The 20,446-nt window shown below is 48.0% G+C and overlaps 1 protein-coding gene across 1 annotated transcript; it reads right to left on the bottom strand.

Moving 5' to 3' along the window:
• Positions 1 to 16,955: 16,955 nt before the first annotated feature.
• On the bottom strand, positions 16,956 to 18,425 carry SST (somatostatin). Its single transcript, XM_033068709.1, has 2 exons — positions 18,223 to 18,425; positions 16,956 to 17,461 (listed from the first exon to the last, which is right to left on the bottom strand). The coding sequence occupies exons 1-2, from the start codon at positions 18,358 to 18,360 to the stop codon at positions 17,249 to 17,251; spliced, it is 351 nt and encodes a 116-aa protein (XP_032924600.1). The 5' UTR covers positions 18,361 to 18,425; the 3' UTR covers positions 16,956 to 17,248.
• Between the last annotated feature and the right edge of the window lie 2,021 nt (positions 18,426 to 20,446).

The following is a 20,446-nucleotide window of genomic DNA, read 5'->3' as shown; positions in this document are numbered from 1 at the left end:
GAGCTTTGCGAAGCTCTGCAGATCCAGAAAGTCACAACAGTAACAGTGTACTGTTGCCCCCATGCTCTCCTTTGTCTTCTTCCTCATAGGAACTGGTCAAAATTGAGACACAGGGGGCATGAAGGGAGATTACAAAGCCACACTGCTTGCACTGGGACACTTTCCCCCCTGCTCAAACCCACTGTCCCCCTTTGCTGCACCAGCATTGCTGCAAGGCACAGCTCTCTGTCACATCCCAGCTGCACAGTGGGTTCCACTGTGTTCAGTAAAGTCATACCCAGAGAAGGGAGATGATAATCAGCTGTGCCCCTGAGAGAGATGGCCAGAAAAGCTTTGCAGTTTTGGATGAAAAAAAGGCTATTTTGATTTAAATGAAAATCTTTTTCAAAACATATCAATTTCAGCACAATATTATCTATGGAACAGAGGCTCAAATTATCCTGTATTCATATGCTGGCATTGGATGATTTCCATTTTTCATCTGTTTTGATTCAAAAACAAATCCACAGTTTATAATGTGTATACCTCTCATATAGCTTTAAAGGTCAATCTAAAAAGCAGCTTGAATTCACTAAAACTAGACATTGAAATTAAAACAGTTTTTACAAGCTGAGATCATTGGGGGAGTTTAAAACTTCATGGTTTTCTACTTCAGAACTGGGAAAAAATAAGAGAAGGATTTTTCAAATTTTAATGAAAAAAATATGGTATTTCCACACTGTTGTTCTATCGATGGGCTGGCATGAGGGAAGGAGAAAGTCAGAGTTCACATCCCTCATCTACACAATTTGGAGATTTGGATGCCTCTTATTAAAAATAAAAAGCATTATTTTCCTGTCAGGGCTTCTCTCATTTTACTCTATTCATATTGTTTCACTTTTCTACAAGGCAAATAGAACAGATCTGTTTGGCTTTGCCTGGACCCTGCTTAGAGCAGCATCCTTCCATCAAGGTGTTTTCTCTGGTCTGACTAATTTTAAACAGCCAGAAGATGCCATTGCTTTCATTAGGTGAAATTTGCCCAACCCTCCAGTTAAAACCCCCACATTTCTCCTGTTGTGTTTCCCTCAGTGTTCCTTGCTTGGCAAAGACTCTGCCTGTGAGCACCTTCCCAGCAATTCAAAGCCTGGCCACAGCTGGGGTTGTTTCTCTCCTCTCTTGCACAAGGATCTCAGGCAGGGTAATGCCACTACCCAGCTTTCCCTGTGTTTATAATGCATGAGGAAAGCTGGGTGGTGTTACTGAGAAAGCTTCAATTTCCCAGCCCAGGCAAATACTCCATTGATTCTTCCAACAGGGCAGAGACAAGTTCTCTGCTGCACAACAGGCAGACAAATAATCCTCACACAATTTATCTCAAATCTCTTGATCCAGTCTTTGAATCTGGGAGCTTATATCATGTAAATACGTATGAAAGCCTATTAGCTCCTTTGATCATATTAACCTGCTGCTGTTCACAATTAGTTTGAAGTCTTTGTCTGAAAAGCTGCACATTAGTGTAAGAAGAGACGCAGGGGAGGAATTCAGCCTGTCAGAAGAAAATGACTTTTGAGAAGGCGAAAATTTTCGTACAGTTATGTGATTCAAGCATAATTCTTGCTAGTGTAACATGGAAGCCAAATCCAACTGTGGCACAAAGAGCTCCAAGATGCCAGTGAGCCCTCTGCAAGGCTTGTCTTGGGGCAGACACAGTCTCTGTGGGTGGACACAGCATGTAATGGGGTGACAAATGGTGACAGCATGGAAAAAAGATAAGGTCAAGGCCTGGACATTAAAGAATTTATGATCTAAAGAAACAAATATTTTGGGGAAAAAATCATAATGTTCCCATTTTAAGGTCTTATCAGGGGCTAGTCCAGGTGAAATGCTGAGTTTTCAGCCCAATATTTTGTCTTGTTCATAGGATGAACTTGCCCTCTCTGGAGGGACTTGATTTTGTGTTCTTTAAAAAATGTGTTGATCGGGTCATGGGAGAGAGGATTTATATAGTGTGATTTCACCTTGGCTGTCAATTACATCAATTTCATTGCCTGAATGTCTGGAAGGGATGGCCATCCTGTTTCCTCCAAACACTGCCTGAGATCAATATTGGAATAAGGTGTTGGAGAAGCTCACTATCCTTGTGGGATCTGAGCTTGAACCCATCTCTTCTGTCCCATTCACCTGACGATTTTTGATTTTTAGCCCCTCCAATTAGGTGAAAAGATCAAGGATTAATGACAGCATTGTTTTGCCTATAGAAGGCATGGAAATGAGTACTTCTGATCTTGGATTTCTGCCTTCATCTGCCACTGTTTGAGGTGGCTGGAGCAGCAGCCTCCCAAAGGAAATGTACAAAGCAACCACTTCTCCACTTGTGCAATAGCAGAAGTGTCTCTTGTCTGCAAAGATGATATAAATGGTAAAACACTCCATCCGAGCCAGGCACAGCCAGGTTTCCAGTTTAATTAAATGTGAGAATCTGTTGTAGGGGGAAGGGAAGAAATCTAACCCTGTTCAATGAGGGTATTCCAGAGGGAGCTGGTTAAAATAATCCACAAGGCTAATTAGCCATGTTATTTTCTTGTTATTTCTGTGTACCCTGCATGGTATCAAATGTTTGTAGTGGCTATACTCCAGTCACCAGCAAAAGGAAACAAAGAGCTTCCTCTAAACATGACACTGGAAGAAAGTTCACTCTACTACATCTCAATCTGTGCAAAACTCTGGGAGATCAGCATCTCTACACAGCTCCTTGGTCTGTCAGTGTCAACAAAATACAGTGGTTTTTCCCTGTTTCATGTGTCTAGCAGTGCTCACATGCTCTGGTATTCCTAGATAAAACCAACCCTACACTGCTAAAAAAATCTGCTAAGCTCCTAGTTCTGCAACGCACCCTGCTGCCATCCCTGTAGCTGTCAACCAGTCCACACAATTAAACTGAAGTGCTTTATTTTTCAAGATGAGAGCTACACGACTCAGGTTTTGTACTTGCACATGCCCTGATTTAGCCCTGGCAGAGGTTTAAGTAGAGCAGCAAAGAGGCTCTTATGGCCACTCTGAAGAAGCCTGCTGGTGAAGGGACTTTTGTCCTGACTCTGCCTCACTGAGCCATCGATGAACTGCGTGTGGCAGAAGGACACCAAGGTGGTAGGAGGAGAAGAAATCTGCTTGTAAACCTAAAAAGAGTTTGGGAAACTTTCACCTGAATGTGATAACCTGGTTTGTATCAGACAATGAAGTGTTAGCTTCAAAATCCCGGCCAAATATTTTGGTACATAGAGCAAAACCTTCAGCAGCAGGAGGAACTGTGCATACAGGTTACTTGGTACGTGGCACTTTCAGAGGATGTGGGATCTCATCGTTGGCAGAAAAGGTGCACAAATTAAACCTGATTTCAGACCTGTTCTTGGCCTTCTAGCCACAAACACAGTGTCACACCAGATAGCAAGGAGCAGCAGGGTGAGTGGGGATTGCTCCTGTTCCTGCAGGCAAGGAGATGGCTCCCAGTTGCACACATTTCCAGCAAAAGCAGTGTCACCTCGGGTGGACTGTGGAAAAACCATATTCCTTGGACAATTTGATAGGGCATGATACTGGGAATAATAACAACAGCTGAGCGATGCCATGCAAGTACACATGCTTTTTTGGCACTGTGAGGGATTGCTTGTTAAATGACACAGCAGCCAGGCTTTTCCAGACTTGTGATAATTTGGGGAATTGTAAAGAAATAAATTGTTTACCAGCTGGATAGAGAAAGGAGAGGCACCAGGAATGCAAACACTTGTGGTATTTGTTCTCTGCTCCCCTGCTAGTAATGATACTCTGAGAAATGATAATTCAGGAGCAGCCCTGACAGAGATGATTTTCCAATTAGTCACTAACAGGCAGCCAGGTAAGGAGAATCTGGAGAATATCGTGGATGTCTGATCCTGGTTAGATTTGTGCCAAAGACAAGCTCACAGCCCACAGTAGCATCTCTGTCCCAACCAGAGTTTTCTAAATGGAGACTGGGAGGCAGATAAACATGGCAGAGAGTGGTTGGAAGCATGGAGAGATCTCAACTATAAGATCAGAGCTGTCTTGGTAATTCCTTTAGATATGGAAATTGCAATTAACCTTTTCTATTTGTCCCTCCTTGGGTTCTGGTTCAAGCCCTGCAGGTTACTGATGAAGAGACAGTGAATTATGGACACTCAGAGTAACAGACACACAGACCTCAGAGAGTTAATGGTGACTCTAAAGGACTATTTGGTGTGGTGGTGTTTGGTCACGTTTCTCTCACTGTCCGAGCCAACAGGGAACCTGTTGAGAAGAAAATTGCTGCACAAATACTGTAAATCCCATTGGCTCCAGCAATGGGGTTTGCATAGATGACTGTGAGCTATGGGAATCCAGAGTTTGGGAAAGGTACTGGAAGTCAGGGCTGCAGGTGTTGGTGTGCTTAAAGTCCCAGTACTGAAACTTGGGCCTGAGTTTCTTGGACATAATGGCACATTTCCCATTCATGATCCATTTTTTCCATGGGTTGCCAGACTTTTGAGCCATGCCAGATATGTCAAATGCTCTCAGATTTGTGCACTGAAGTTTCTCAGAGATGAATTACCATGTGTAATTGCTGTGATGGATAACACAGCAATGTATTGAACGGGGCCCTGGAGTCATTCAGGACCTACATTTGCCCCTTTTGTTCAGATGGAAAATTAAATGATTCTTAAAATAATAAATGTGCACCCTGGAGAGAAATACTCAGCTGCTCCCTCAAGAGGTGCTGTGCTGTTGTGTTGAGCAAGGCATAACGAAGGTAATTGAAAAGTTATTACTTTGGGGGCAAATTTGTCTTGGCTTGTACTACCTTGCAAAGAGATTTAGTTGTGAAGCAGCCCATGTACTGCAATGGGGGAACAGCTGTGCTTCAGGAAACCAGGCCACCAGATCTGGGGCCAGATTCTGCACCTCTCTCTTCTTTGTGTGGTCTTGCTTCCCCTCCAGCCTTTCCGTGTCTTCCATGTAATTTTGTCTTCTCTGTGGCTGTAGTCAAATGGTGACTGTGAAAATCCTTGTCTTTGGAGATACCAAAACCTCAGCATGATGAGACCAGAGCAGCACAATCTAACTTTAAAAGTGGACCTTTTGTGCAGGGGGAAGGACCAGAGCCCTCCAGAGGTCCCATCCTGCCTCAGTTGTTCTGCTACTTTGGTGCTGGCTTGAAAAGAGGAGGAATTAAACCTTGCTCGTTCTGCAAGGAAGCCATGAGAGATGCAGTCTGCCTCACCAGAGAGTGTCCCTGACTAAGGTACGACTGATAAAGACTTTGTTGGTTGTGCTGAACATCTTGAAGGGTTTTTGTGTCTCTTAGGTGAGGCAATGATAGTGACTTTGTCCCCTGCAGCTCAGGGAGGGGTGGGACAATGAACCTTCACCTACAAGAAGGTTCATTGATTCCTTGAGATGTTTTCAGTGATGGTGCAGGAGTGGTTTTGTGAGGACCCAGGGTGCAACTGGTCATCGCTGTCCTGCACACCCTGAAGAGAGAAAAGCTAGAGAAAAATAAAAGGGAAAATTTGCTCCTCAGTGTCAGCCTAGGACTTGGCCTGACTTCAGGGAATTAGAAAGAAACATTTTAAAAAACAGGTTTTGGGTTTTTCTATTTGTTCATTTTTTTCCAGCTTGCTTTAAAAAATTAATTCAAGTGAAATTACAGTTTTCACATATTGATTTTCTGTTTTTAAAAAAGCTCTCAAATAATTAGAGCACTCAAAGTAAACAGTCTGTTATGCTTTATTACCTGATGTGTGCTATGACTCCATTAAAGCCCTGTTGCACTTCTACCATTTTTCTGTATTTCAAAATGCTTTAAAAGATGGGACTCAAATCATCAACATTAATTGCCAACCAAACAGAAATGAACCTTTTAAAAGGGAAATAGTTTTATAACTCTAATTTGATTAAGTAGCAAAGCATGTTGTTTCCATTTTAGGTGGACAGTATAAACATAAGTAAAGTTAATATTTATTACTCTTAATGTGCCTGCCTGGTAATTGCAGCGCCCACCACAGCAGTGAGGGCTGTGTGACTTTTGCTCTCTCGCTGTATGTTTGCACACCCTTCGGGTAAACAGGAATGAGAGGAAGGTTTGGTGCTAATGAGATGAAACTCTCTTTCCAAAGGGCCCCTGTTTTTATTCATGTGCTCAGGACTAGGGATGCAGGTAGGTGATGGTGTTTGGTGACCATAGCCAGAGTCCAGGAGTGGGTCAGAAGTTCTGGGACAAGCTGTGACTTACACACACAGGGTGTCATCCATACACACAGAGTCACACATCTACTCTCCTGTATGGTAGTAATTTCCCACACAGAAACCTTTCCATGCTTCCAAATTTTTTTCATGTTATTTTTAAAATTCTTGTCTCTTTTCTTGCAGTCTTGAAGAAAATCCAGCTGAGGTGCGAAGCATCCTAACACTGTGAGCAGGACCAGCACTTCTGGTGTCACCAACATGAGTTGTGGGACATTCTGGAAACTGAGCCTTGAGTTCAGGAGCTTTTGGGGTTGGTTTCTGGCTTGTGGTGATTCTCCCTGTGCAGAGGTTGACACAGAGACAGAGCTAAGGCAGGGTCAGGACAGAGCTGCACTTGCTGGCTGGCAGCAGCAGGGATTGCAGACCAGCAGAGCTTTGGCAGGCACTGGACAATTGTCTCTCCTTGCCTGTGAGCTTGAACCCCTCTCAGAGGATTTTCCTCCAACAGTTTTCCCTGCCACATGTCTGTAAATCTGCTCACTTCCACCACTGCAGTGAGCTCCTCAGCATCTTGTCTGGTAGACACAGGGCTTTCTGTAGGGAAGATGCATTGACAGGGATGCACGTGTGGGAGAAAGGCCATGACAGCTGCCCAAGCAGGTCAGACCCATCGTGTTCCTAAGCCAGAACCACAACAGGGGCAGAGATCTTTCCTGTCTCTGACTTGCCTGTGCCTGGGTCGAGCCCGCTGTAACCATGTGGGCTCACATGGCAAGCTGAGCGTTGCCTTCTCACACCATGGCTGTTTGAATCCCAAGCCCGGCTGCAGCTGCCAAGCCAAGGCAAGATTGGTCCCACAGCCCTGCAGACAGGGCCAGCTGATATGAAACCTGTGGTCCCTGGATCAGTACTGACTCAGATGAACACAAGCTATTTCCAAGACCATTTGTGCTGGGCAGGAGCAGATGTAGAAATTTTCTAACCTCCTCTCAAAAGACTTGGTTGAGAAGAAAAGCGCCCCAGAGCATCACAGGTCTAACATTTGATTTCCCCATCAAGCCTGCTCAGCATCTTTCAGGATTTGCCCTCCTGCATCCTGCCTTTTAATTGCTGACTGATTGTAATATAGGATTTTATTTTCCCTATAATGACTCTTGGGGCCCCCAGATGTTCTCCTCAAGTGTGGTTGCGTCAGCACTAGAGATTGAATGACTGATACCAGCAATTTTTACAGCTTGAAAGAAGAGAAATATGTGAAGGGGATTTAATTTAGCTCCAATATTGTGTCTTCATCTTCAAGACTCTACAAGAAAATGACACCAAAAGGTTATTTTACAATGAGAGGAGGGAGAATTAGCCTGAGAGAGGGAGAGATCACCAGGCTGGCTTTCTAATATCAGTTCATTACAGAGAACACATTTGTGCAGCCACTTCACTGCTGCTGTTAATTTAAACCTGGATGATTAAAAGCTGTAATTGCACCATTTTAAATAAATGTCCACTATCTGGATTATTATATTTTTAATTAGTGTGTCTCTGTCGAATGTTTTTATCCCTCTGATTGATTTGTTTATACTGTATTTATTTATAATTCCTTGGTCTCTCTGACCCTGCTGCCTCCTGAGAACACAGTTTGATTGTGATTCCAGCAAATGGAAGAGGACTGAACCAGGAAAGAGCAAAAGGTACCAGGTCAGCTTTCCCTTATGAGATCTTTGCAGCTTTCCTTCTTTCTCTCATGACCCAGGTGCTCTTCTGCTCTTTTTTCTTCTCCAGGGCTGTGGGGGAAGATGAACAGCCTGGAGGACTGTCTGACTGGGAGGCAAGAGAGGGGAAAATTGAATTGTTATCTGCTAAAGCTCAGCCTGTGGAGCTGGCAAGAGCACCATCCTGTGTGCTAGGGATCATTCCTTAACCATTGCTTCAGAGGCAGGAACCTGCTCCTCTGGTGTAAGATCCAGAATAAGCACTGCGACCCATGATACCCCATTGCACGTTGTTGTCTGCCAGGGGCAAGGAGCTGCAAGCAAGAATGACTTGTAGAGATCATGCTCTGGGTGCTCAGGGCACTCCTGAGTGCTGTGCTGGGGCTGTGCTGGGGGGCCCCTGGGACAACACCCTGAGAATATTCCAGAGGCTGCTTGCTCCTGTAGGACTCCAGGGCATCTCTGCTGATGCATTTATCTCCTGTCACATGCAATATCTGCATGACAAGGACTGTCACTTGCTCTGAATTTGTTCTGCACCCACCACAGGAGGCTTCTGATGGCTGGCAAGGGCTCTGAGGCACTCTGATAACATGAATGCATAGTTTGCCTGCCAGCCAAATACTGCAAAACTTCCAAACACTTGACTTTCCCCCTTTTTCTACAGTATCTGGAACCCTTAAGGAAGAGATCAGGCCTTCAGCATAATAGAAAAGGAGTCTGCATGTGTCCTCTGGCAGCAACATAGTGTGTGGGCTCACCATATCAGTTCTGTCAGCTTTTTAATGGTTTTTCCTCTAGCAGTGAGCCAGATGCAGCACTGCAGCTGCTGTGTGGGGCAGGAGGAAGCCTGGTGAGAGCCCACAGCCAGGGAGGCTTTTGCAAAGGGAACATTCTTACTGGGCAAATTTCAGTGTGAACTGAGAGACAGGGCAGTGAATGGACAGATTTACAAGGTAACTGTACTGGAATGGTGTTTGGGCATCTGTAGAGAGCATTTCCAGGAATGGCTGCTCATGGAGCACTTGCTACTAGGAAAAACGGAGCAGAGCACTGAAGGATGCCTCCTGGAACAGCACATCCAGTTGCCTCACCTCAGAGCTCAACACGGATATGAATTTGCTCTTAGAAGGTCACATACAGGGCAGACAATTATGTTGCATGTAAGTGACACAGCTCCACTCCAGGTATGTCCTTTAGCACAAAAACAGAGGGTGTCACAAGGACAGAGCAGGAAGGCACAGAAGAACAGAACCTCTGCAGGCATCAGCCATGTTCTCATTGTGAATCCTCCAGCTACACAGCCAGAAAATTTGACAGAAACCACATATGAGCACCAAAGCATGATTTCATGAGTACTTGAGCAGCCCTTGGGTAGATACAGCACTGGATGAATGGGATAGGTGAGAGGGTGGCCATGATTTTGTAGCAGCATTAGAGAGAGTTATAGTCTGCAGCAAACCAGTCATTTTGGTCATTCAGAAAGGGTAATTACACTTTGAGATCTCTGGGAGGTAATTTTCTTGTTGGCTGGTAATCAGCCTGTGTGTTCCTTTCTTCTTATTTTAATTAAAAATATTGGTTTGCCATGTTCACCCGGCACCTAGCTCTCTCAGCCTGAGCACAAATGCTTAATAGCATTTTGTAATTGACTGAATTGTCTATTAGTAAAAAAGCCTTGTAATTTAGTGAACATCATTGAAGTGCTTACTGTTATACCTGACTCAAAGCTAAGGACTCCCACCTTCAGGACTTAGAGACAAGAGGGGTGTTAAAGACAAATTAAGGCGATTTTACATGAGAATAGCGGCGTACTTGAAAAAGTAGAGCTGATGGATGGGCCAGGGTGAGGCATTGGCATTCTGCAGTTGTCCATAGCAACTCTGCTCTCTCAAACTCTTTCAGTCTGACAAGTGAAAGTGGGTTTGAAAGTCTATATATTGATTTTACCTAAGAGAAACCTGCAAATTTTACAAATCTCTTTCTCCTATGAATCTCCTCTTGCAACCTTTGTCTTTGGCAGGCTCCCTGGACAACTGATGGTCAATGTTCAGGAAGGCAGAGATGCTGTTTGGATGCCCTGATTTCTCTCTCAGCTGGGAACCAGGGCACAATTGGTCTGATACTTTGCTAACTATGAATGTTGGAATGCTGGAAAATCCCATGGCAGAGTCCTGTGAAAGCTGTCCAGGAAGGGTCAGCACACAGCTGCTTCTCTGCCCTGGCCAGATTTGTGTGCTCTGTGCTCAGTTTTGACCCAAAGTATCGGGTCTTTCTTTTTGTAAAGGGCAAAAGGAGACAAGTTACATGGTTATTCATGCTGCAGTTTATTCTTTATTGGTTTGTGGTTCTCACCATCTGCCTGCTGACATGTGTGTGGAGGAGACCTGGATAATTCTGAGGTCCCAGTGCTTTTTCTGCTCGTGGTTCTTCCTGCCCCCAGGGACATCACCCCGGGTTGAAAAATGATATTGGCATCCTTGGAGGGGACCAGACTGGCAGGGAATGTGTTGTGGGCTGTTTAGCTTGCACGGTTGGGTTGTTTCTGCAGGGCAATGGCTGTTGCTGCAGTCTTCCATGTGGCAGGACAGTATCCACTCTGTCCCCTTCATGGACCCTCTGTGATCTCTGTGGATCGAAGAGATGTTTCCACCTCAGGCTATTCCCCAAGGGAGGAGAAGGAAGAAGCTTCTCTGGTGTCCTGTTCTGTTGGATGATGCCAGGCTTTGCTTCACACAGCTCTGCAAGAAGAGGGAGAGGTTTTCTGTGAAAAACTCCAAATTCCCCCAGGGCACTTTTTCTTACATTCATATATATAACTTCTCTAGATCTTCAAACTCTATTTGGAGAAAATTTTCTAGAAAATTATTTCTAAAATATCACCTGTTTTGTGCTTTGCAATCCTGTGAGCTGCCCTGGGCACCTCCCCTCCTCCTGCAGTTGTATCACTTGCCCTGTGCCTGGCAGTAGGACTGTCTCCTCAGCTGTCAGGACTTTTGACTTGTAGCACAAAAAATCAGCATGTGGTCAGATTTTTCCGACACCCTCTTCATGAGGACATTAATGACTCTGTTAGTTTCTGATTTTCCTCTATGTCTCCATTCAGGAATTCTAGCATTAAGGTAAAGAGGTTGTTCATTACATCCTTAAGCATTTCCACTAAGGCCTCCTGAGCCAGTTTCTTCTCCTGGAAGACAGAGTTACAGGATGACAGAATTACATCACAGAATGATTAGTTCCTGCCCTCATTTCTTATCTTCTTCCTGCCACTGGTTGATAAACTTGATTGATTGAAAGCTGGCTACAAGGAACTCATTAATGTGCCCAGACATGGCTTCTACTTTGTTCCTCTGTCTCAGGATCTCCTCAATTTCTTTCTTTGCCTTGTTGCTGGTGTCAGTATCACCACTGCTAATGTGACAAATAAGGGAATTGGTGGTGGAGGTGACGTTATGACATGTGTCATCACTGTCTGAGGAGATAAGCAGCATTTGGAATTCAGAGTTCATATCTAACTGGATTATATCTTTCAGTCTAACGAGATTGTGTTTACTGCAGGCCAGCCTGCTCACTTGCTTACTTGCATGTGGAGGCAGTGTCTGGGGAGCCATATCCACCACTGAAATGTTCTTCTTGAGAGCAGGTGGGCTCTGGCTTCGAGGGTGCATGTCTGCATGCTGACAAGAGACTTCACATCTGGTGTTTGAGCCATGCTGAGGTTTCTCATTGAAACACATCGTTGAAGAAAGTCTTGACCTCCCAGGTTCCTGTTTTGCAATATGACCCAGCACCCTCATATGTTCTTCAGGAAGATCCCCAACTGTTTTGAACAGGCCAATTCCTTCCTCTGCCCCTGCCACTGCTGCTTAGACTGTGAAGTTTCAGAAGATCTGAGTGAATAAGGAGAGGATGAAAACCAAGAAATGCCAGAAGCAGATTTACATGGAAGCAGTTTCCTTGAAAGTTGCTGTTAGGACAAAACCCGCTGCATTTTACCCTAGGTAGAACACTTAACTTATTATTACATTATTTAACTTTATTCTGACATGTTAAAAACTGGCAACTGTGACATGATAAATGCCCTTTAGAAACGAGAAGCAGGCACTTAGTTTGGAAAAAAAAATCCTTGTCAGTGCAACAGCACTGCCTGTATCCTGATGCAGCTGTGGCCCCCAGAAGTGCTGCTCCATGGAAAGCCCCTCCTGGCAGCACCTCTGGGTGAAGTCGTACCAGCGGTGGAGCAGCTCCTGGCTCAGAGGACCCCGATCCCCGCATGGCTCGGGTACACACGGGCCAGGAGCGGGGCTCTCTGTGCTCTTTGGCTCTCTGTGCTCTTTGGCTCTCTCTGCTGGCTGCAGAGCACCCCAATCCCGGGCTGTGCTCCCCCCACATGGCACCCTCTGGGGAGCCTGCTGCTCTGGGGGACACACACACGGGGTGAGGAACATTGTGCTTGAGCCTCTGGGAAGAATCCTAAACCCTGACAGGCATAAGAAGTAAAGCAGGAGGAAAGAGCTACCGGAAAAGATTTACAAAAGAGCTTTGCAAACGTGACAGTCGATTTCCAGAGGGATCCTTTTTCTTCCTAAACCTCAGTCATGAGCAAAGGGAGAGATTTTCTTTGAAGGCAGAGTACAGAGTTCTGTGTGAGAGAGCAAACGATCTACCTTGGGGCAGAGCAGCACTGGGCTTATTGCAGGGCTGGGAGGGAATCACTGACTTTGGCTCTGTGCCTGGGACACCTCCTAACTGGGGTTGTGGGATGAGCATGGAGTATCTCCCAGCTCACCTCCTGGAAATGCTTTTCCAGGGCTGGAGGCCAGAAGAGCTTCATCCTTCTGCACCACAGAGCACGGCAGGCTGCTGTCTGCAAGAGCCAGCTGCAAGGGAGGGGGAGGCGAGCAGTGCAGAGCATCAGGAGGGCTCTGTTGCTGTATGTGGGACCAAGTCACTCTCTCTCTTGTCCAGCAGCCAGTCTAGGTGTCAAACAAAGCCTGGGTTTGCATTATTTCATGTTTTCACATATATTTGTAGAAAATACTAGGGACTGTCTTTAAATTAATTTTGTTAATTGAATGACCAGGTGTGTTTTTTTATCAGATGATGCTGGAAATAATAGTTCATGGCACAAACTGCCATTGTTAATATACATATGAAGAAAACTGAGCTTGTGGGGTTCTTTTGTAACTTTGTTCATTTTTTTGTTTTATTCTACTATTTGTTTATGGGCTAAGGTTCCTGAGACTGGGATACAAAAAGTTTTTTGAGATACTCACTGTATTCAGCCAAACAGCTATTCTCAGAAGGGGAACTGGGTGTTGGAAAAAAAAAAAACCCTGAATAATTCCCTAATAAAATAAAGACAAAGGTGAAGAAAAAAGGAATAAAAGTGTTTTTTATTGCATTATTCTGGTGATAAGCTGAAGAAGAGTCAGAAGATGTTCAGTGAGCAAAGAGTACAGTCTGTTCCTTTATCATAATAACTTTTATTGCCTAGGTATATCTTCTTTTATCCTGCTCAATAAACAGTCTGCTGCTTTGCTTGCTGAGAATTAGGACTTGTTGCAGCAGTGAGTGCTTCTCTCCAAGCACCTGGTGCTCACCAATACAGGGGCTGGGGGCAGATCTGGTGCTCCCCAGAGATGCTGGGAGCTGGGTGGGATTAAAGGGAACTTTCCTGTGGTGCAAGCAGAGGTCTGGGAATCAGAGATGCTCCCCGTGGCTGCAATCAGCTGGTGCAATGCAAGGAGCCCCAGAGGCAGAGTAAAGGCAAAGGCACCACAGAGCATATTATGGGCTCTTCTGGGGGGAGGAAACTTGTGCCCATGGGTCCAGGTTCTTGGTTATTTCTACAGGGGCAAAAGGAGTTTGATGGTGCCAGAGTGGACTCAGGATATGAAATCGGCAGCACAGCTGCAGCACAGCTAGGGTCACTTCAAGTATTTGTCTCCAGCAAGCCTTCTGGACCAAGGAAGACTTCCCTTTTTTAACCAAAAACTAATCTTGGCCTGCTTGCTAGATCAAGAGACACCCCCCGGCATCATTGGAAACTTTGCCTTTGGGGATGACTGAGAAGCTCCTCACTGGCTTCCCATAGGGAATGTGTGTTTCCAGGCCTTATACCATTTTTTCTGGTTTTCATTAAGGACAACTCTTCAGGCAGCAGTTTCAAGCCCTTTTTTGTTCTTCCTTATGGACATTTCCCCACATATCCTCAGATGAATCACCTGCTGATGAAGGCACCTGCTGGAGGGGCATTACCCGAGTCTGCCCAGGGCACCAAGTGCAGGAGGGGAGATGAATCATCTGAGTGTGGATCATCACAGCCCCTAACCTACCCCAGACCCAGGCTGAGGCTGTCCCTCCACGGAGCCTCCTCTCTGACCTGCAGAGAATGTGGCTTGAGAACCTCTCCCAGAAACTGCTCTGCCCTTGGGCAGCTCTGGACTCTGTGCTGCACCTGTGTGCTCATCCAGGTTCAGCCTTGCCCAGCAGGAGTGTTCCCAGCCTGGAACACTGTTCCATGCTTCCGTGTCTAGGGGTTGAATACAGTTATTTAATCTCTTTAGCCCATAACTCCCACATACCAAAGGGAAAAAATAAATGTTTCTCTTTCTTTCCAGTCTTTTTAGCTCGGCATGGCAAGACCGTCTCCTGCATCATATTTGTACAGCTCCCAGCACCTGGGATTGCTTGCACTGCCTCAGTGCAATTACATGTGGTGATCCTGCATTTAATGCCTTGGAAGCCAGCTCCCCAAACCCCAGGAGCTGACACAAGGAGCAGTTTGTCTTTCTGTCTCTGAACTGAGGACATGCCTTCACCAGTACATCTTCATTAAGCTTCCCAGAAGCTGGTGCAGCTTGTGAATCACTGTCTTTAATTCCTGCTTGTGACTGAGGATCATCCTCATCCCTGTTTGGGATGGCTTTCACTCCCTACAGAATTGAATGACATTCCCTACAGAAGCATGGGCTGAGCATTGTGAACAAGGGGGAAAGCCTCAGGCGAGTAGTGGTCTATTTATAGCCCACGAAAGATGGACTCTGCGCATGAGAATATTCAAGCCCCTGGCCCCTCCACCCCACTCCTGTTCCTCCAGCTGCTCTCTTGGGGCTGTCTCAGCATTTAAATATTATTCTTTTTGAAAGCTAAGAGGAACCTCAGTCAACACAAAAGTGGGGTCTCCGCTTTACTGAATCCCCTAAAATCTGCTCTGTTGACGCTACACAGCAGTGAAGGAATCAGATGTGAGCTGGGACAATTACTCTCTCCTCACAGTCTGTCTCCACGTTTTCAAACAGGGTCCTATTCCTACCCTGCCTGCTTTTTGAGGCTGGTTATTGAGCTAGATTACCTGCACTTCTCAAATATCTTTTTGGAGGCTTTTCCCTGCAGTGCAGCCCCGTCCATCCCCCAATAGTGGGTTAATCCTGCACCCTCCACAGCTGCAGCAGCCACAGAAATCCAGAGCTCAAAGAGGGTAAGGCTCTGCTCCCATCCCCACAAAATGCTGTGAGCTCCACTGTGCCCTGCCCAGTCTGCACTGCACCCAGCTATGGTAAAGAGGGCAGAGCCCCTAACCCCAGGGCACTGCATGTGGAGCAAGCATTTCCCCAGGCCACACCACAAAATCTATCCCACTTCCCAGGAAGGAGGAGAGGAAGCTCCCAGGAGCTGGGGAGCCGCAGGATCGTGTCTCAGCAAGGCTTCTCCAGCAGGTGCAAGATCCAGCTGGCCCAGCAGCAGTCCTTAGCCCTGCCTGCAGCACAGGCTGAGCCACGACTGCCCTGCTCCAGGGAGGGAGGGCAGAATCCAGCCCTGCTGGATCAGAGGGGCTGATACCAGCAGCTCCCCTCCCTGGGCACGTCCCTGCTGCCTTTGCCTGATGTCTGGCGGCCGTGGAAGAGCCCAGTGAGCTCTGAAGCACGGCTGGGATCTCACACTGGCACTGCTACAGTTCCCAACAAGGGATTCACCTTCCCCTCAGCTCGCATCCAACAACCCCCTGCCTACAGGGAAAGGAGGTGAGACCAAGAATGAAAGCAATGGTCCGTGAGCCCTCAAGAATGATGCCCCACAGAGAGCTACGTTCAGCACAGACCTGAGGCAATTTAACAATTCCAGCTGGGGAATCCCCCTCCCTCCACTGGAGTCATGCTGAGCCCTCCGCCCACGAACATCTCTAAAATCCCCCATTTTTCACCCTTCTTTCACATAGGATGGCTACAAAATATTAGTTATTTTAAATCCTGAATGATGAATTTCTCATCGAAGTGCCACCTGTCCCCTGTGCAAATGTTTGGTCTATGGTTCCAATTCACCTGTGAGTGCGTGGCACAGACCAGCATGGCCAGAAAGCTGAGACTCTGCAAAAGCACGAAAAAATTGTCTTCCATTGAGAAAAGGAAGTTTTTCGCACAATACTATTTCCTACCCTGCTGAACCCTTCAATACTGCCTTTCAAGATGATGAGGTGGGTAGAAAAACTGCTCTGACTCGTTCATTAGATGGAGAGGGGGAGAGGGGCTGGGGTTAAAATCTCAGCTTCACACAGATGCACAGCAGAACAAAGGAAAACTTTCTGAAGGAATCCCAGAAGCAGCGTTTGTCGGGAATGCTGCAAGGAGTAAAATATGCCAGGTAAGAAAACCTTTCAGTGCCTGTGGCTGAGGAGGGAATGAGACGAATGAGACGTGTGGTGTAAACTTGTACCATGAACTACTTTTATCATTCCCATCACTCAAAATACACAGCTGAGATTTTTACTGATCCCTCTGGTGATGGGTGTAAATCCTCCAGACAGACTTGAAGTGCCAAGCGCTGTGAATTTGATTCAGTCACAACTGCAGGGATTTGATATCGAAAATATCACTGTGGCTCTAGTTCTTTAGCAAGACCACAGGAAAAAGATCACATTATGATACACCGTGTTTGTATATGCCTACATATGGATGTGGATGGTGTTTGCCACCCTGAGACTGCGTGAGAGGTAACTTCAGTTTTGTCATTGACCACCGAGCCTCAGCATCACCGTTTGAAACATAAATTTTATTGCAACAGAGAATTAAAAATAGTACATTTGAAAGAGTTGCAGAGTGCATGTCATCAAAGAACTAGTCAGAAATCACAACTCAAGCAAATCATGTACAATTGGAACAGAAAGTTTTATTAAAACAAGTGGAAATCAAACTCAAATTTTCCTTGTTTGTTTAATTTCACCATAACTGTGGATTGTGTATTTACAGTCTTCGCCTCTTGTGGTGAAGGTTCTGCTCAGGGCAGGGCAGGGATGGATGGGGAGGAGAAGTGGGTTTCAAAAGCTAACAGGATGTGAAAGTTTTCCAGAAGAAGTTCTTGCAGCCTGCTTTGCGTTCCCGGGGTGCCAGAGCGGGGTTTGAGTTAGCCGAGCGCTCCAGCTCCAGTCTCACTTCATCCTGCTCAGCCCCTCGGGACAAGTCCTCAGACTCCAGGGCTTCATTTTCTGTCTGGCTTGGCTCTGAAAGCAGTTCTGCCAAAAAGTACTTGGCCAGTTCCTTGGGGACAAGAGACAGAAAGGGGGAAAGAGATAGAGAGACCACAATTACTCCTTGATTTTTTGGGGGCTCACCACTCTGTTCCTCTAAGACTCCTCCGTAGCCAGATTAGAGACCTTCAGGAGGCAAGAGGAGAAGAGGAGCCCTGGCTTTCCAAAGAGCCCAGACTGGGAGTGCTATGCAGCAGTTGTGTCTATGGCATCTACCTGGTGTGGGGAACAGACCTCTGTCCTGTCTGTGACAGGGAATGAACTCGTTTTTACCTTCTCTTCCCACGGCTCCAGCCCTCAGTGCCATACTCAGCACGATCCTGATGCTAAAGTGACACGGGAAAGGTCTTTGGGGGAATTGACGGGGGTGATTGAATTGGTCACCATCTCACTGGGACTCATTTTTCTTCTAGTCCCTCCAAGCCTCGGCTGTCACCCAGCATGGATAAGGCCATTGTTCTGTGCTCAGGGGAAGCTGCCTTCATTCTGTGACCTGGAGAAACCCTTGGGAGCTTCACCGGGCAGTGCCTGCTGCTCCCTGACCACCAGCCCCGGGAACCAGGGGGTCTGTGGGGGAACCGGGGCTCAGCAAGGGACCGGGCACGGGAACAGGGGCACTGGGGAGGGCTGGAGAGGGGTCTGCAGCAGAGTGCCGGGGCTCTGGCAGGGAGCAGAGGCTCTGCCGGGGGGAAGCGGGGTCTCTGTAGCAGCAGAGGTTGCAGCGCGGCCGTCGGGCTGCCCGAGGGGTGCCCGAGGGGTCGGGGCTCTCACCTGCTTCCCGGCGGCGGCGGCCAGCGACTTCTGCAGGAACTGCCGGAGCCGCGGGTCCGAGGGGGCGGCCGAGACGGTGCCGAGGGCCAGGGCGATGGAGAGCAGGGCCAGGGCGCACTGGAGGCGGCACGACAGCATCTCGCCGGCGGGTCGGGCGCGGGAGGCGGCGGCGGGAGGCGCTGGCGGCTCCGCTGCGGCTCGGCTCCGGCGTTGGGGATCTCCTGGCTGCCCGTGTCTTTATAAACCCTTCTCCTGACGTCAGGCGGGGGCGCCCCCCTCGCCCCACGCCGCCGGGGGAGGGTCCTGGCACGGGGGGGAACGGGACCGGGGATGCTCCGCTCTGCCCGGCGCCGGCCGAGCCTCCACGGCTCCCCCTGAGCTCGCCTCCAGCCCCCGTCCCCAAATCACCGCCCTTCCAGAGCTCCCCGTCCTGCCCGTCCGCTCCCTCCTCCCCGGCCACAAGCCCACCGGAGCGGCCATGGGGGTCCCGGCTGTCACCGCCCACCCGCGGCTCTCACCTCGGGCCGGAGGGTGAAACCCCCCCGGCCACTCTGCCAAAGCCCCTCGCCCTGGAGCCGCCCCGTCGGGTGAGAAACGGCTCCAGAATCCGGGGAGCTGCAAAGGGTCCCCTTAAGGAGGATTGCCTCCGGTTCCTGCAGGGGCTGGCCGTTCCGAGGTGCCCCTGGGGGTCTTTTTGCCTTGCCCGTCCCTGTGGGTCTCCCCATCGCGGGTCCGTTCCCAGACTCCCTCCCACGGGCAGCGCCGAGGGCAGCGGGAGCCTCCGGGGACAGCGGCCCGGCTCCTGCCGTGGTTCTGCAGCTCGGGGACGCGATGGCAAACCCGTGCCTGGCTCGGGGCGTGCTGGTCCCTGGCTGAGCCTGCGGGGACCCTTGGCTCCATCTCAGGGTCGCTGGTGCTGCTCCCGTGGGAAGCATCTGTCCCACAGGGATGGCCAGTCTCCCCCACTCCTCCAGCCTCTCCCTGTGAACTGGCTGGTGCCCACAATGAGAAAAGATGCTTCAAACCCCAGGAAGGATGAGCCTCCTCAGCTCTCTCCCAGCTGGCTGGAGCAGACCAAGATATGCTGGAAAGGGCCTCTGCTGTCAAAAAAGGGGTATCAGAATCTCTCCTATCTCAATTTCCAGCTGAGGAAAGTCAAAGATTTGAGGGGACAAGAATTCAAGTACTGCAAAAAGCTCTCCAGAAACCTTCAAAATGACATTTTGTTTCATGATGAATTAATGTGCATCCCCCGTCCCACTTTCAACCCTGGTGCTGCTGGCTGGGTTTGCTGAGGCTGACCTGGGAGTATGAAGCATGAAACAAAGTGTTCCTGCTCTGTTTCACAGTCAAACATGATGAATTGGTGCTGGTTGCTGGTTCCAGACCAGGTAGAACTTTGGGCTGCACTGCAAATGCCCTCCCTGGATGCTGCCTCCCTTCCCTTGCGCAGTGTGGCTCTGCAGCCTCACATAGCTTTCATCCTCCTCATCTTTCCTAAACTGTAAAGCAAAATTAATGAAAATCATGAGAGAATAAGACTGCATTTGTAGCCCATGAGACCCTGAGGGCTGGGTTTACTTGTGCTGCATTTATAGCCAGTTTTTCCCCATCCGCCTGACGTGAATAGGGCCAAGAGCTCTGTGCTCTAGGGACCCTGTCTGTCTTCTAGCACTGATCTTGCTCTGGCGAAACGAGAGAAGAAGAATTGGCCCCTGCTCTGGTGCAGACAGATTCTCTTGCTTTGGGCACAGGACACAGCCTCCTACCAAGCCAAGGGAAATGATTGGAGCCAAAAGAGCAGATAATCTGTAAGGGCTATGACTGTCAGAGCTTTTCTGTCCAGCAAGACCCTGTGTTAGCAGCTGGACCAGCAACTCTCTCCTCCTGTGGGCAGAGAAGCACAGCCAGTCCTTGGCATGGCAAATGGCCAAGGCAGCAGATGCCAGGGCATCAAACCTATCCTGGCCCTCTTGCCTGCCTTCAGGAGAGGTTTCCTGGGAAAGGATTCTCTCAGAAACAATAATTTCACCACTTTTCTAGATGTGCCAGTAGCAGCAAGCTGAGCTCTCCCCTTCCACTTCCACTGAGAATAAGCTTGTTCTGTAGCTCCCAGGCTCTCCTGCTTGGCACAGCCCAGCCCAGCCCAGCTGTGCCACACTGCAGTGCAAGCCCAGGCCAGCTTTGCAGAAGGCTCCAACTCCCCACCAGCTCATCCCACAGC

The sequence above is a fragment of the Catharus ustulatus genome, chromosome 10, assembly GCF_009819885.2.
Source record: "Catharus ustulatus isolate bCatUst1 chromosome 10, bCatUst1.pri.v2, whole genome shotgun sequence".
Classification (NCBI taxonomy): domain Eukaryota; kingdom Metazoa; phylum Chordata; class Aves; order Passeriformes; family Turdidae; genus Catharus; species Catharus ustulatus.
This window is presented reverse-complemented; position numbering and strand designations above follow the sequence as displayed.